The 17,796-nt window shown below is 38.5% G+C and overlaps 1 protein-coding gene across 1 annotated transcript in view; it reads right to left on the reverse strand.

Moving 5' to 3' along the window:
• Positions 1-17,796, reverse strand: part of FBN1 (fibrillin 1) — a 146,194-nt gene that overhangs the window by 59,871 nt on the left and 68,527 nt on the right. Inside the window, exons 12-18 of the mRNA XM_062501768.1 lie at positions 17,234-17,353; positions 13,730-13,855; positions 11,507-11,629; positions 5,861-5,983; positions 4,804-4,956; positions 2,537-2,590; positions 1,528-1,653 (exon numbers count right to left, since the gene is read on the reverse strand). Coding sequence (XP_062357752.1) covers positions 1,528-1,653; positions 2,537-2,590; positions 4,804-4,956; positions 5,861-5,983; positions 11,507-11,629; positions 13,730-13,855; positions 17,234-17,353 — 825 coding nt within the window. The remainder of the gene's footprint in view (positions 1-1,527; positions 1,654-2,536; positions 2,591-4,803; positions 4,957-5,860; positions 5,984-11,506; positions 11,630-13,729; positions 13,856-17,233; positions 17,354-17,796) is intronic.

Here is a 17,796-nt window from a genome sequence, read left to right on the forward strand (position 1 = left end):
TATTGTGGATTAGGTCTATGCTCTCTATGAGCTGCTGCACAGCAGCATCCACCGTCATGACAGAAACAAGGAGTGGATTGGTTTGAAAAGGTATGCTGATCATCCTGGTCTTTAAATCACCATTTTTTTCAAGCTGGCTCTGAACTGTCTTAGATGTTGCAGTTAACAAGGCTAATATAAGTCTACATTTGCTTCAGGGATGAAAAATTTAAATAGAATTGCTAGTGCTAAATTTAAGAACCCTGAGGAAATCTTTGGAAGAACTGTGGTCATTAGGGAGAAGTTGCAAGAAGGTGGCAATGAGCCATGAATAGCAGGTGAAGACCAGGAGAGACCCAAAGAGCAAACAAGAACAATTGGCTAAGTCAGAGAGGCCTCAGAAAGTGTTGAGAGAAGTTGGGAAGACTCAGAGGGTCAGTGCAGCAGCTGGGAACAGCAAAAGTGCTAGGAAAAGACGGGAGACTTGCAGAATAAAAGACCATGTGGGAAGCTTCACAGGAGTTCAGAAAAATTGAGAGAGGGCCAGGTGCAACATTACGGGAGAATGGGAAACAGCTGTGATGGAGCATGAACGTGGGCTACAACAGGGTGGGCTGGGGAGCATCTGGAAAACTCACAGATGGATTGGGAGAAGAGATGCCATCAGCTACAAGCAAACACTGGAATACGACATGGATAGTTAAAGCCAAAGAGGCAAAAGGGAAAATGGGATGAATTAAAGTGTGATTTTTATCTAAGAAAAATCAACTTTTTTTTTTTTTTTAAGATAATGGATTGTTTAGACTGGGATAACACCCATGACTTAAGCTATTTAGGTTTAAGTAGAGAATACAGAACCCAAATAAAATTATTATATAAGCTGGAGATAATAGAAAGGAATGTAAGAATTTTAAGGTGGTTCCAGAGCTGGAAAAAGGAGCGATTACAGTAGGATATATAAAAAAAGAGAATAATCATGATGAAGTGAGGATATTAAAAACGCTTTCAGGGATGAGACTTGGGACGGGTCCTATAAAATATTCATTTTAATGCGGAAGTAAAAAATGAATTGAATCGAAAACTGTGGACAAGCTGGAAGCTATTACCAATACAAAGAATCAGGCAAGGCTAAATTAATCTTGACAACATGAACAAGAAAAATAAGATGAAATATTATCACATTGAAAACTCTGCAATTAGGGACCAGTAACAACAACATGCTAGAAACCAGAACTCTGGATGTAACTACCAATTAGAGGTTGACTTTGATCCCACAGTATAACACGTATTTGAGAAAAGACTAATGCACTCTAGAATCAGTTTAGGCAGGATATTCCATAGGGAAACAGAGAATTCCTGGCATGACTATACAAGGCACTGGTCAGACTTCACCAGAACACTGGTCAAATCAGTCATGTTCAAGAGAAGGCTGCAGCCTCTATTTTTATGAAAAGAATGGAAGTATAGACTTGGATAGTTTAGCCAACTGAGTTTGAGAAAGAAGATGATGATTCATTATAAATACTTTGAGGAGAAGACATTTCATACCAATGCAGTTTTTCCCAGTTGAGTCTACTTCATATCCAGGGTCACAATAACATTTGTATGTCCCATGCAGATTCTCACACCTTCCATTTGGACAGAGATCAGGATCCAATAAGCACTCATTAATATCTACAGAAAGGTAAAAAACCCAAACATCAGAGCAGCAGTTGTTGAAGGCTTGTAGGGGTTAATTCTTCAAACTTAGAAGAAGACCTTTCCAGTATCATTAACATTAGCTGCTCTATATTTATAATTATATAGTTCTGATTAGGAAATTCACACCTAAACAATCACACTCAAGAGTAGAAACCATGTCTTTATCACTGATTTATCACTAGCCCATGGTCATTTAGGAAACTTTCAACTGCAGGTAAGAACTGGGATATTAAACCATTTATCAGAGATTAGATTTAGAGAGGCCCATGTACTAATACTCCCTGTATCTCCTGATTCATAGCATTTCCAGATGGCATCACTTGCCAGTGCATTAATATCCCTCCTTTCTGAGTGCTTTTCCCTATATACTGCCAGCAAATCTACTAGTGAGCATTGGCTGACTTAAGACTTTGCAGTTTCACAGTTCTGTGATTACAAATAATTTTATTGTAATCATTTCCTTCTTCTCTGTAGTTAAACAAATCCTAGCGTATTTTGACAGATGAAAACATGAGTAAGATCAATGTTCAATATGGCTTTATTCTTCAGGATGATTTCACCTGAAATATGCAAATATGACTTACATATAAAGTCATGTAGGTAATGACATTTTTCATAATTTTTTCATTATTTTATAATGGCACTTACATACACTCCATGATGTAAACCAGAGAGGCCCCACTGGTGAAATGGCATGATCTTGAAATTCCATGCTCCATTCATTTCACCCTAAGCCTTTCTACTATTCTCTTCTGTCACTATCCCCACCAGCATGGCTAACAAATTAAGGATATCAAGGTAACACTTTCAGACAAAAGTGCTATATATAAATTTGAATTACATTAGGTGATCTTACCATTTCCTCCAGCAGTCATGCCAGTTCCACTGCTACACAGAGCCTGATATTCAGCTGGAAAAAATATTTAAAAATTTATTGGAATATTCTTTCTTAGGTCATTGCTTTCAGCATCACCATTTACAGTATGGCAATTAATTATTTCAAAGAAGTAACATGCTTTCCAATTCTTCTCAAAACATTAATAACCTTACAGTATTCTGAACCTGTGAAGCATTTTAGCAGATTCAGGGTCTGAATCTGCTTATGGAGATGGATGAGTAAAAACTTCACATGATGAACTGTGGCATTTAAGAATAGACATAAACTTCATGCTGGTCCTCCTACACAAATGAACCATAGCATATTCACAGCAAGATTCTCCAGAACTTTATGTCCAAGCCCTTGCCCAAGGTGCATGTTCCAAGAGACCAGGAAGCAGAACACTTTTTTCCCATAAAACTGCCCCATATTTGACTACATTTAGCAGGAGTGTCTTTATGAGTTCACAGCAGATCCAGGATACCTTATTCTTAAAAAAAAATAAATTAAAATATGTGTCTAAGCTTTCAAATTTCTCACTTACTGCTGAGTTCAAGATCTTCTTTCTAGTTCAGGACAATTAATAGCATGAACTGAGAGTCAGCTCAGCATTAATTATTGCCATATAGGTCAACGTTTTTCAATACATTTGCATTATAGTAACAGCCAAAATACTTACACTCATAAAGTTAATAAATATTAAAAATATTTATGGAATTAGCTGTGTTCTCTCTGAGAAAATGTAATTCAACTTATCTCCCACTGTTAACATAACCAGCAAATCAATACGTACCTTTGCCTGAATCAAATAAACACTGTCACTGCATGTAAAAGCAGATCTGATCTGAACACAATTTAGCCTAGAATGGCAGGAGCTTCTGCAAATTGTTTCTGAGGAGCACAAAGGTCTTCCTTTCAGGAATATTTTTCAGTCTCTCTGATACAATGCTTCTCTAAGAAATCTCCTCCTTCCCTCCCCCACTAAAAGCCCAAATAAATGCTACACTTCACCTTATATGAGATGATCATTTTTTGAGAATTGAAGAGGTGAGGAAAATAATACAGGAAAAATAGCTTACACACATGTAAATGTTCCCATAAAGGTAATCAAGCATAACACAGAAGTCAGTGATACAGAGTGCAGTATTTGTAGAAGATCTCAACTCTACTGTACAACAAGAAGGGCCCACTAACATCACTAGAGGCTCTTCCTTATTTCATTAACATGTCCTCGGTGTTTTGTCATTCTAAACAATACACCAGGTTATAAAATGGTCATCAGCAAGTTCCTGCTGAATAGCTCACATCAGCTCTACCCACCTAATTTGTTCCAACTGGTTTGGCTCCCTAATGCTTTCATAAAGCTATCAGTTAAAAGAAATTTTAAAAATAAATCTAGAATTGTTTTTGCCTCCAGACCAAACACCATGGTAGTATGGCATGCTTTTGAACTACATTCATATTGTATACTTTGTTTATGTGCAACAATAAATTTGCTGAGTGACAAGGAACACATAATAAACTGAGGTTTCAAACCAGCTACCTGCAGTCAGTCACCTCCACAAAACGAAGGCATTTTTAATTTACTGGCTTCACAGCAAGGACTGTGTCAGCTGTCTTGTTGGAAGAAGAGTTTTCCTAAAACACTTCTGCCCATTGGAATGGTTAGGATTGCTTTCTTTTCAGAGAAAAGTTATGTCCCAGACAACTTCACTTGGTGGGGATTTTAGTGACAGACTCAAGTATCCACAAGAAACTGAACTGGACATTTGTCTATGCATTGACTACCCAAAGGCAAGGTACTGAATAAACTACTTCAGAAGATCACTTGAAGGATATAGGAGTCATGCAGCAAACATCTGACTGACAGGTGTACAAAAGGATTTGAATCTATTTATTAATGCATTAAGTTTTTTCCATTAGTAACTTGAGTTAAAATTAATATTTTAGTTATATACATCTACCAAAATACAGTTTGTTGTCTGAAAATGTGCTGTTTGTTTGTAATGTGCATAAAAAAATCTGGGGGCAGATATCGCAATTTACCGTTGCTTTAAAAAATTAACTCCGGTAGTCTTAAAATATACAGAAAACAAAAGGTTGCTCAAAGTATCTAACATATTATACAACAATGTAATCTCCTGATTTCAGTTGCAATGTTAATATAAAACTTTCTTTTACCTTTCTAAAAATAGTTTATCAACAGAATTCGTGAATTAGAAGATTTACCAGTGAAGATGGCATACCTGAGTTCTGTGCTGGGCAGGGCTGGCAAGGCTCTCCAAAGGCGTAGTCAGTGCTGGCACAGCAGCATTCTGACTTTGTAACTGCACCTGTTAATGGTCTCACACATTGTCCTCTCTTGTAGCCACCATAGCATGTGCTTCGCATATGTGTATCTGAGGGAAGAAATCTCTCTTAATCCTGCCATAGCCAACTATCCTGCCATAAATTATAACAAGTATTAAATGTAGTTCGGGTGTCATAAACACTAAAAAATAGCTGTCAAAACAAAGTATCTTTCACTATTTCCCACTGTTTTCCAGCCACCTATATGCCTCCCTCTACTTGGACAGGAAATTTTTCTTCCTCACGCTCCCAAGAATTAAGGCATACAAATAGTCACTGCATTTAATGGTTTAGCATGCATTGGTGAACTACTAGGGAAACAATCAGTTCTTAACCTTGAACTAGTGAGAAGCTGTGGGGAAAATGGACAAAGTCTTTGTTCTTTCTTTGCTTCTGAAAAACCCAAGGAAAAGTCATTAATGCTATTCCAGTACATAAGACTTCATATGTTTATGTTTTCAGGTCCAGGGATGATTCTTCTCTTTCTTTAAGAACTGGCCTATAAATGGCTTTCACGCATAGCAGTATTTTATAATCAAACACTGAGCTTGTACATAAATGGGCAGAAAATTGGGTACATCCCATGTTAAAAAGAGGTGATAGAGTAATTACATCTTTAAGCTTAATGGCAAATGAAGAATTTTACATTGACAGAAACAGGGCAAATTCTCACCTACTCAGAATTGATGCAGCACTAGTCACCTCTAGTCTGTATAGTCTACCTGACCTTGTGATTTGACGCACACATTTCTTCTCTTTAAACAAAAAGGAAATGAAAACAGAACAAAATGGGCCATTTACAGTAAACGTTCCAGAGCTATCAATATCCACTATAACTACTACCCACCATTGCATGAAAAAATGGTAAATTCTACATTCAAACTTGATCTGTCCATCAGTCTAGCACTAATATCTTAACCTTGGTTAACTGTGACTCCATTAAGTTTGTCTTACCAACACAGACACGTCCATCCAGTCCTACTGCAAGACCAGGGAAGCATTCACATCTGAAAGAGCCATCAGTGTTCACACAGCGCCCGTTCATGCATATTCCATCTGTCTCACACTCATTGATGTCTGTTGGAGAACAGAATGAGCTGTATTAGAAGTTAAACTACATAGAGTTTGATGCCTGGCTGAAGTTTGCATTTATGCAGCTTATTTTTGATATATCCTATAGAAAAATATCAAGGGTAAATGGAAAGTAGTTCAAGTAAAGGTTTTGCTAGGAATAAAGATTAATTCTTTCTTTGAAATAGAAAAAGAAAATGCCAGATTCAGTAGACATAAACACAACAAAATTATTTTGCTCTTCTTGGAGAATAAAAGGCACTACATTTTCCTAACTTGTTCCCAAGAGTTACACATTCCGATTTGATGGTCATTCAGGCAAAATCATAATTGGAGGAAGGAGGAAACTGGCTGCTAAGACAAAGCACTTGTGCAGAATACGACAGGACATTCCCTTTCCTATTAACAGTAACATGCAGTAAGAAATCAATCCAAATAGCAAATGGAATCTTTCACCCTGCCCAAAAGGTGCCTTCACAGGGCCACCAGAGAAATTTCCTTTCCTCCTACTTCACATCAGAATCTCCCCAGTCAGCCCCTGCCCAAAGTCTCTGTCTCTCTGGTGATCTGCATAACAATTGGGTTTTACTACTGGATGCCCATTACAGTCCATTTTATAAACTTTCAATTAATAGACTGCACTCCAGCCTTGAAAGAAATTCATTAATGATTTGAGCCATGAGCAATTGCCCAGCACAAGCCACCATCTTTGCCCAACAATGGCACACTGGAAAATAAGGCCTATAGCAATGAAATACAGGGATGAAACTTTAAAATACAAATGTTAAAAGAGATGTAAAAGTAGTAAAAAAAAAACTATATAGGCTGTGTATCCTGCTAATAGTAAGATCATTCTCTAGACACAGAGAGCATACTATTATTTTAGAAATGATAAAGAAAAGGAGTGTTATAAATATTGTTTGGAAGTATGTATAACCTTTATAAAATAATCACTTCATAACAATTCTCCATACTATATACAAGAGACAGTGTGTGTGACAATTTCCTTTTTTCAGGCCTTAAAAGGGCAAATTGAGAGTGAAACACCTCTGTGTTTTACTTCGTTTGTGTTGTTTGGCATAAAAAGTGGCTTGTATGATCCAAGATTCCTTTTTCAAACTGCGTTTTAAAATAAAAGCTATATTTAAGTACATGGGCTCAAACAATTTTTACTTCATCCTGCAATCTTTTGTTCTGTTTCAGACAAATCTTAAATTTTCACACTTTTAAATTAATCCTTACTCAGTGCAGGCAAAAACGGAGTTGGGATTCAAAATGAGCCCATGCTATTTAATGGTGTAGACAGTTATTTTGGTAAACAACACTGAACTCCTACGACAGATTCTCCGACAAGCAAAAAAAAAGGAAAAAAGCTTTCTTTTTTGAAGCCTATTTATAGAAACAGAAAGGCAAAATTTCTTCTTTCCCATTTCCTGTAGTTCATTTTAAAAAAAACAAAAGATTTTTTAAGCTAGTAAAGGGTGAAATGTGCCTTCTATTTTCCTTTGTACTGATGTATGAATGTGTTGGAAATACCACTATAGAATTTTTTAAAGGTAAAGTGGGTCACTTAAAATGGTACAAGTCCACTGAAGACCCGGTTCCTGTAAAGACAGGTAAAAAGCCTCTGCTTTTACTAGACCCGAGATTCCACAGAAAAAATCAACTTCACCCACAGGAACAAAGTCCAGATTTCTAACCTTGAGAATGCTCTGCTGTCTTCTGTGGCAAAAGTCACCATTTGGACAACTTAAAATTACTCAACCTGGTTCTGGAAAATCAACTAACGGATTAATTCTCCACGATCATTGAGTTTTGCCTTTTCTGCTTAGCTTGCTTAGTAGTGCTAACTGGGTACACACAGTCCTCTAGTTTTAAGCAGGAAAAATTTACTCAGACTACTAAATTACTATTTTTAATTGCCTTGCAATGGCTTTCAATTTAAGGACTTCCTGTCCGATCTAAAGATGAAACAATGTATGGAACAGAAATAATGCTTCAAAGTTCTGCATGCCTGATATAAATATTTCTGAAAAATCAAGCAAATCATCATTGAAAGAAGCTAATGGTGAATAAATTTAGCACGTCTTGTATTTCAGTGAATATACAAGACTGTGGTGTAACATTCTTTTCTGGCATGTTATTTCAGAAGTCTAAGTGGAATTTTTTACCAGACAGCCAAGCATATGCCCTGTACTTATACTTAAATTCCAATTTTATGGAACTAAGTGTTAATTACTTTATCCCCATCTTTGGTTTAAAAGCCCTTCCTAAGAGCTGAAAACTCAGCTTAGAGTGCATCAAACAAGCCCAGTTACAGAAGCAATGAATTGCACCCTTCCATTCCTTTGTTGATCCCCTAGTTTGGCAGAAACACATGTTCAATTCCATATCAAAATTGCTCAGGCAGGAAATTAATTTGCTGCAGAAATGTCAGAAATGTCATCACTCACTAGAGAGTGATAAGGTCACCCCTGAGTCTCCTTTTCTCCAGGTGAACAACCCCAGCTCCCTCAGCCATTCCTCACAGGGTTTGTGTTCCAAGCCCCTCACCAGCCTCGCTGCCTCCCCTGGATGTGCTCAAGCATCAACATCTTCCCTAAACTGAGGGGACAGAGCTGGACACAGCACTCAAGGTGTGGCCTCACCAGTGCCAAGCACAGAGGAAGAATGACCTCCCTGCTGCAGCTGGCCACACCATCCCTGACACAGGCCAGGGGCCATTGGCCTTCATGGCCACCAGGGCACACTGCTGGCTCATGTCCAGTCAGCTGATCTTTCTGCCACCTATTTGATTTATTGCATATTTCCACCCACGATCCTCTTGCCATGCAACAACTGCCCTCACTGCACAGCCCAATCTGACAACAAAAAACATCGTGTGCACTAAAAACAAGGCTACAGCACACAAGAGTTTGTTGGTGTTAACGCAAGCAAACAACACCTCCACAACAGCTTGTCTCAAGGAAAAAGTCTGTGTCACAAAATCTGCCAACATTGCACAAAAAGCATCTGAATTCTGCCAAGAGACAGTGGCCTGGCACACAGACAAACACAAATTACAACTCCTGTCCATGATACCCAAAAGAGACATTATCAATTACAAGCTAAATTATTTTATCTGGACAACAAAAACACTGAACAAGCTCTCTGATTGTGTGGTGTCCATCCATCTCACCAACCAATCACTGCCTCACACACGAGGCAACCACATGCCAGCCATACAATCTGTTCTCTGGTTATATGACCTGGTTTTTACCTCACTAGTAGCTGAACATTTCCCAGACTGCTTTCTGTTGCTCACCAGAAGTGAACAGGATTTCTTATCTTGCACAGAGTTTTATTTAGCTTGTGTAAGATTCTAATGCATGCACTTGACAAACAAATTTGGGATATGCAGTGTCAATAATGAGTGTTTCAAAGATTTGCAGTTCTGTAGGACACAAATTATTTACTTTTCACGTTTGGCATGTACAGATAGGACTCAATAAGGACAAACATCAAAATATACAGGAGAAGACATTAAAGATCAAACTCTTAAAAATTTAGTAACATGACTAGAGAGAGCTGTGCTCCTGTAGCTACTGAAGATCTGAGAATTGTTTCATATACTTTGGGCAAATGGAAGAAGGGAGACAAACAAGAAGAGGTTAAAAAGTGTAATTAGGGTGTCCAGGTTTCAAAATCTGCTTTGATTTTGACCCAGTAACAACTTTAGCATGCAATAAATGCTTGTATGCTCATTCATAAAGAGCAAGGCTTACTGCAAGTGCTGAAAAGCAGTGGGAGAAATCTTCCTTTTTATTATAAGTTTTGTTCCAACTTTCAGTAGGAATCAGTTGTGTTCTCTGCAATTTTTGATTATTTTCAAATATTCCTCCTTTAATGCAGAAAAGTAACATTTCTCTAGGGCCAGAAACCCCTTTTGACTGTATCCATACTCCTAGCCAAGAGGCACATAACAGAGGCTGAACATCACTGTATTTTACATAGTCAGGTAGAGAGTTACCTTTTTGGATGGCATTTCAGGGCACAGACTGATGTACTTTAACAAAAAAAAAATTTAAAAATTAAAAAATACCAAAAGATACTCAAGGCAAAAACAAAGAGAAGCATTTGGGCTCAGCTGAGCTTGCATCTGTGAGTCACATCCCTGTTAATTACACAGAGAGCAGCCAGTGATCTCTGGGAACACAACTGGCTGATGTGCCATGACCTGATGGGTACTGAAGTCTCACTGACATCCCACACACAGACCAGCTGGAAAACAAGCTTTGGTAAAGCACACACATCCCACATGGAAAACAGGTTAGAACTGAAATAAATGCCATTGCTCTGTGTGAAGGCTGCAGGCAACACAGCCAGCAGCAGTTAGTCTAAGGAGACACTTGCATGGTAATGCACCATAGTTCACTTGAGAAACTAAAGAACATCCCAACCAAAGCAACTCTTTCACAAAGCCAGAATGGGATCATCTCTTTAGAGTTACCTGATTCCCTCACTTGAAGGCTGGGTAGCACTGTCCTGCATACCTAGTGCAAGAGCTAACAAATTCAGGAGAAATTTCAGATGTTTTACATGATTTATTGTCCTGATTTTGATCTAAAGTCTGTTTTAGACTGGTACAGTGTTCAATAAGCAAAAGGATCCAAATTAATTCACCTTTCATGCCACTAACTCTCAAAACCAAATTATTCAAACATTTACTTTTGCTACTGGTCCACAAGATGTGTCATTTTTAAAAATTTGCCGAAATGTAATGAAGTACTTCATCCGCCTCGATTCAAAGAGTTAAAAGATTTTAAATTTTTCAAAAGAAAACCATAAGTAACTTGGCCCACCACTTCTTTGTTGTTTATTTTGACTTCTGCTTTGTGCCTGTAAAACATGTTAAACCATGAAGATTTATATAGACAAAATTTCCATTTCCTGATGGGACAGAATAAAATTCTGACATAACTAACAACCAGGAGGCTGCAGTGTCTCCCACAGGGGCTATTGTTCAGCTAGTGCAGCAAATAGGAAAGACAATCTTCCTGTGGTGCTCGTGACTGCATCTTGGTCACACTGAGTACTGGGCACTCCTCAGAGATGCTGTATTGACTAGGAGCACCCAGACAGGAATGGGAGAAAAGCCCGAAAAAAGGCAATAAGCCAGGATGTTTGGGTGGCCAAAGGCAGTATACTTTCAAAGGCCAAACACAAAATGTGACATATTTTGGAACTAATCTGCAGAAGACACGATAGGCAAAAAAACCCCAGAGTTTAACTCAGTCAGATCATGCAGTCCTTGCTCAAAGAATATTTCCCACTGGCTGTTTGGGGTGGTTGCTCAATAACGTGGAGAAGACTGAGTACTGTCTTGCACAATGACAAATAATTCCAGCTGATCAAAACAGGATATCTACTGAGAACTCTGCCCAGCACTTCTTGTTCCCAAGAATCACTATAAGGAAATAAGGTTATTCTTGAAGCTATCCAGAGAGACAGGACTCACAAGTCTTGGGAACCATAATTTATTGTGCCTACCTGTGCAATAACGTCCATCAGATGCTAACTGGAACCCTGGTTTACAAATGCATTTAAAACTGCCATCTTCATTGATGCACATCCCATTGAGGCAAATGTTCCTGATGCTGCATTCATCCATATCTGAAAATGTACATGATAGACATAATGCTCATAGTGCTTAACATAAGAACTCTTATTGGTTATACCCAAAAGATAAACTTTAATTTTTTTTTAGTTGTCAGAGCTATAATGATAATCAGAAACATATGATGAGACATACTGCACTGTCCTAGAGGATGTGTCAAAGCAGTGACTCCATTTTTTGTAATGAATCATTAACATAAAAAGGAATGAATTCAAAAAAGCAAAGAGAACAAACTGGACATTTTAAGAACTTCCAGTTGGCAAAAGCCATCAAAAAGTGAGAAAGGATGTAATTAAAGAGGGATTGCAATCTTAATCGAAATAGAAGATGGATTAGAAGCAGCCTCCTGTTTGGAATGTAAATACAATTTTATGCTAATGAAAAAACCTGAAGGGAAAGGAGTCAACATTCGGGTTCGAAGTGAAAACTTTTGTAACCTCCACTGGACAAGTCTAACATTTATGGTATGGAAGAATTCCCAGCACTGTGCTCAAGCATTAATTCTGTGGTCACTGCCATCCTCGACTTCCATTTAAAATAAAACTTGCCCTTTTCCTGCATTCAGCATGACAGGCCATACAGAAGGGTACTTACTAATTACAGCTTCATAAAAACATTATTCATCCTCTGACCTAATGGGATATCATGGAGGATTCAAATAGGAAAAGGTGGAGGTCTCAGACACTGTTATTCTGAACACTGCACAGTTACTCACAAAATGGGAAAGAGGAAAAAAAAGGCAAGTACAAAGAATTCTGTGCTTGATTTGAGTAAGCTTTTATATCCTCTCAGTCTTTACTTCGTCCTGGCGCAGATGGAATCAGTTTCGGATGTTACATCCAAAAAAAATCAGGAGTATTTACCAGTTTCATCTAAAGAACTACACACAGTTACATTAAGGTATGGCACAAGGCCATGGTCTTTACTGATTAGTGTGTATGCATACAACTCAATGCATTACATTGCCAGAGATGAAACTGTTTCATAAGTGGATGCAACAGACATTCTGGCAGCACATGCAATGGAATTAAAAATGTTTTACCAGACTGCCTATGTCCTGGTTTTTATTACTATTAGCACATGGTATTTGGTGGGAAAGGAAGAAATCAGAATAGAGAGTTTTTTTCCTGAAGTCTAATTTCCAAATATATTTAGTCAATGTACTTCCATAATAAGATATTTTAAAAGCAGCTTATGGTGCTAAACTGTATATAAAAAAGAGTCAGGAAAAATAGAGTCTTAAAATGTCTGTCTCTACCAAGGATTAACAGAATCACTACTAGCACTATAAAATCACTGGATCATAATGACATTACAGTATATTCAGAATCTTACTATTTTCCTTAATATTGCAGCTGTCTTGGACAGAAATTACGCTTCTAGACATAGTATGTTTTCTTTTTACTTACAGGCTAAGTCAGACAAAAATAATTTATGATTTAAAAAAAAAATTGTGTATCTATCCCAACCAGGAATTTTGGCATTAAGTCTTTGAGCTGAATCACTGAGATAATATTCTGCCAAAAATGTTTCTAAGAACAGTGCTTGAAATTCTTTTAACGTATGAATAGATCATTGGGAACCCTCCCAAGGACCTTGGGAAGCATGATAAAGAACATTCTTCTTTTTTTCCCTTTTACTGAAGGTCTGGGAGGTAGGAACACATCAATTATGTTTACAAATTTTTGTTAAGACAATTTTTATAGGTCAGACCAGCCTGCATCTACATAAAACACATTGCTAGTCACCCGGTAAGGTCCCATAAAGCATGCTGTTAAACACACAGTAAAATCAGGCAGCATGTGACTTGTGCTATGTTTTAAAATGTACCACTCCCATCAAAGAAACTGCATTTTGTGATAGTGGTATGTGCTATTTCTCCTGCTGGACAGACATCCCGTTGAGGATTGCCAATCCAATGCTCCAGAACTGGCTGCAAAAGACATTTTAGTTGCCCTCCCAGATACAGTAAAAGGTATTCAAATATCTGACTCCTTGTTCCTTCCCCCCACCAGGGGTCCTTTTCTTTTTCATTGATGTGAGTAACCTCTTGCAACTGTAATTACTGATATGGAATAACTTCAGAAAAGTCTTACCTTCACAGTTTTTCCCATCAACTGCCACTTGAAAGCCAGCATTACACACACAGTGAAAACTGCCATCTGTATTTATGCATCGTCCATTATTACAGATACGACCATTCTGTAAGCATTCATCGATGTCTGAAAGTTAACCAGAAAGGAAAATAACATTTTGGGGGGTTCTTTTTTATACTCAAGAGGAATTTTTCCCATTTACCCTTCTCCTAGGTTTTTAAACCTACATGGAAACTGTATTCACCTGTAAAACTATTTATTTTTATTTCTATAACTGAATGTTATGGGGGTGGAAAATTTTTGCCAGCTTGAAATTTCAAGTTGCTGTGAAAGAATTTCAATGAACATACCCTGCAGCTTTCTCAAACAAGAATCACAATTTTTGGGGTTTCTTTTCATTTCTGCTCATCATTAAAGTATTTTTACAGAACTTTAATTTAACAGTGCCTAACTGCTTAACGAAAGATGGAAGAAAGCTTGTCTTTTGCTGCTACTTTGTAAGATAACAGGAAAGTTCAAGACTTTCCCACCTCAGAAGAATTTCTCCTGCTTACTTTGTATTTGAAACATCAGATCCTCATTCCCCTCTCTGCAGGAGGTGCTTGGAAAGCGCTTTGGAGGACCTGAAGAGTGATATCACACGAGGCTGGCTGCTCTCCCTCTCCTCCAAAGGAGGGGAGAGGAGATGCTGAGACAGACTGTCTAGACATTTTTTAGATTGCTCAGTATTCTCCATCAAGGGCTGGACCATCTCCCAGAGATTCCTGCACACAGGGGACTCTGCTCACAGAGATCACAACCAGCCCATGCAGACCTATCATGCACACCATCATGCCTACAAATGCCCTGGGGGTGCCCCTCCCAAAGCCCTCTCAGTGGGAATGCATTGCTGCACCACAGGAAGAAGTAGAGCACAGGGTGTCCTCCCAGACGACACTTAGGCTGGGGGAGCTGAAGCCTCTTGAAATTGTGAACCTATACTTGCCTTCTTAGCAGCATGGTAGTTCTGTGAAGAGTCTAAGAAATCCCTGAAAATCACTGTTTTGCAAGCAAGCAACCAGGCCAGCAGACGCATGAGCTGCTCAGCGACCACTCACTGCAGCAGCAGCTTGCAGCCCTCCACCAAAAGTGTACAGGTTTGATAAACCTCATTTGATAAACAAGCATCACCAAGCAAATGTGACTTTCCTCTCTGCTCAGTCTATTTCCACCCCACTTTCCCGGCCCTTGATTGCACCTGTGTCTGGCTTCAGCTACTCCACCAGCTTTCTTCCTTCTTCCTTAGGACAAGCAGGAATGCCACAGCATCTCGAGGCCTTTTAATTTTTAGAGCTCTTTAGATTTTGTATTTTTATGCCTCGATGCCATTTAAATGTGTTGAAAAGTAATACTGAATCCCATTGTTCTTTACATACACACAGTTGATCAGAGTCCCGCCACTAGACTGACGTATTTCTAATTTTCAAATGAAATAACATCACTTTTTTCTCCTTAGAGAAACTTGCAAAAAATCAAAGCCACCTCTCTCAATGAAATATCCAAAATTGCTGTCATCTCCCTGTAAGACCTGACCTCTCATCAGAAATGTTGAGCAGATTATAGTAAGTACGTAGCTATTAAAGCACTTAATCATAGCTAATCATCATAAAATTTCACCTTTTTTGAGGTCCATTTCATATCCTCTCTTCCGCAAAGGAGAAGCATTTTTTGTTCAGATCATTAATCACAATGTGACTTTATTCACCTATGTCTCTAAGATATTAATTCAGCCAAGTTCCTACTCCAGTTATAAGGGATCCTAAGAACAGATGAAACAGTAGCTTGCAATACAAACTGCAAGATTTAGTCACCAATCAGAGTCATCATGCTGAAAAAGCCCTTCACTGGAACCTCAGAGCAAGGAATAAACATCTGGTCATTACAGAGACTTTGTTTTTCAAGAGCAGACGTAAGGAATACATTTCCAAAAGCACATCACAACAGACACATTTGTGCATGCAAAAAAATAAAATCTCAACATCCAAAGTAGTCATGCAAAGTAATTCTACAGCAAATGCTGATTTTGGCAACACCAGGGCTACATGTATATTCTGCCAAATGCACCCCACTAGCCTTTCTCTTTTCCCTACACTGGTCCTAAAAATTCCTTTAGAAAACCAAGATTCTGCACATCACAGCATTTTCTGCTCTGGCTGTCAAGCAAGCACAGCTCCCATAGACTGCAAAGAAACTGCTAAGTGACCACACTTAAATGCCATTAAGCTACTGGGTTTCTGACAACCATGTGTTTGTGTAATGAATCAGTCAAATTAAAAGCGTGTGACAAAAATGACTCATGAGTAAATTCATCACGGCTGAGACTTCCCTTCAGCACTCCCTCACCACCAGTCAGCTGAACTGTGAAGATGCTTCCACAACACAGCTGCTTGGCAGCAATTAGGTCAAATACTCCTCAGCAACATGCAGCAGTGGTGCTGGCTCTGCATGTCCTCCTGGACTGGAGAGTAAGCTTCTGTACCACAAACACCTTTCTGATTCACAAAAGGAAGGAAATAAATGCACATAATACAGGTAACTTTCTTCTGGCTTTTTAGAAACTTTTTGCTTCAGGCTGAGTGCATGCTCTGCACCCAGCACTCAGTGCAGGAAGCAAAATATGAAGACAAGCTGTGACTCTGAGCATTCTAACATCCTGTTTCATTTAGATACCTCATTTCTTATGGAATATCAAAGCAATCATTTATTCTTCTGCCAGAAATCTCTCATTATGTCTTAATTATAAAGGACTGCATCCACCCACCTTTACAGATGAATCCCTACCAGCATTTGGGAGTGACAAAACCCTGACAGAGGGCTGGTTGACCTCTGAGGAGTTATGTGGTCCCACTCCCATAGGAAGACAGGACGAAGACTATCAGGACTACACTCGAGTCAGATGCTCAAAATAATTACAATGTGGATTCTGAGACTTCTCCATCTAGACTTTCCCAGTGCTCCACTCACTACTTTTCCACATCTAAGTTTTCATTGCTGTAATTTATGTTTAGTTCTTCCTCTGGCAGTGAGCAGAGGCAACACATGGGCAGGGTAACCTTATATTTACCCACTGGAAGTTTTATCTTTCCCCCCAACTTCCTCAGTCCTCTATACATAAAGGGTTTCTCCAAAGAAGGGATGTTTAATTGTCCTTGAGACCTTCAAGCAGCAGAAGAAAACAATGTCTTAATATTAAAAAAAAAAACCAAAAACAAAAAATCCCCCAAGAAAATATGTCTCTTCTATTTCAAAGCCATAAATAGTCCCAAAGTTCCTTTTAGCACAAGACAAAATGCCTTTTCTCACAACCCAGTCTGTGAACAGACAGCTCCAGCAGGTCAGTCATTTTTACTGCTATATCTGAATTTTTTTTAAACTCTCATATTTAACCCATCTGTTAAATTTCTCTTGAAAAGTATTTTCCCTCCTGATATGTAGACAATAGCAGATGTCCTGTATGTCCATTACCTCGGCACTCTGTTCTGGTCGCCGTGCTCTGATACCCAACACGACACTGGCAGATGTAGGATCCTTGGGTGTTCACACAGTCTCCCCCAATGCATGGATTCCTTTCACATTCATCAATATCTGTGGAACACAGACAATACAATTTTACTGCCACACTGGCTGAAAGTTGTTTTTGCCTGCAGGGGTATTTTATCATTTTGTACTTGGAGAAATAGTTCCCTTCAATCCATAAGAAAAGGGAACATCACTGAGATCCCCAAAAAAAGAAGACCCCATGTTTTAACATAAACAGGAGCTGGGAAAACTAATTTCCAGTAAGATATTGCATGTGTGAGAGGCAGAGGCCTTAATCCCACATCTCCACATTCCCAACTCCATGAAGATTTTGACAGAACCAAAATCTTGCCTGTAAGGCAGTTTATTTTGCTTCTATCATTGAGCTCTTGCTGAATTCCAAACTTAAAGGTCTCAAGAGCCCAACAAGATACTACTCAAGAGTTTAAAGAGGACTTGCAAATCTTACTAAGCCTAAGTTTATGTTTCTTTTAACAATAAGTCATTAC

Source organism: Cinclus cinclus, chromosome 13, assembly GCF_963662255.1.
Source record: "Cinclus cinclus chromosome 13, bCinCin1.1, whole genome shotgun sequence".
NCBI classification, from domain to species: Eukaryota; Metazoa; Chordata; class Aves; order Passeriformes; family Cinclidae; genus Cinclus; species Cinclus cinclus.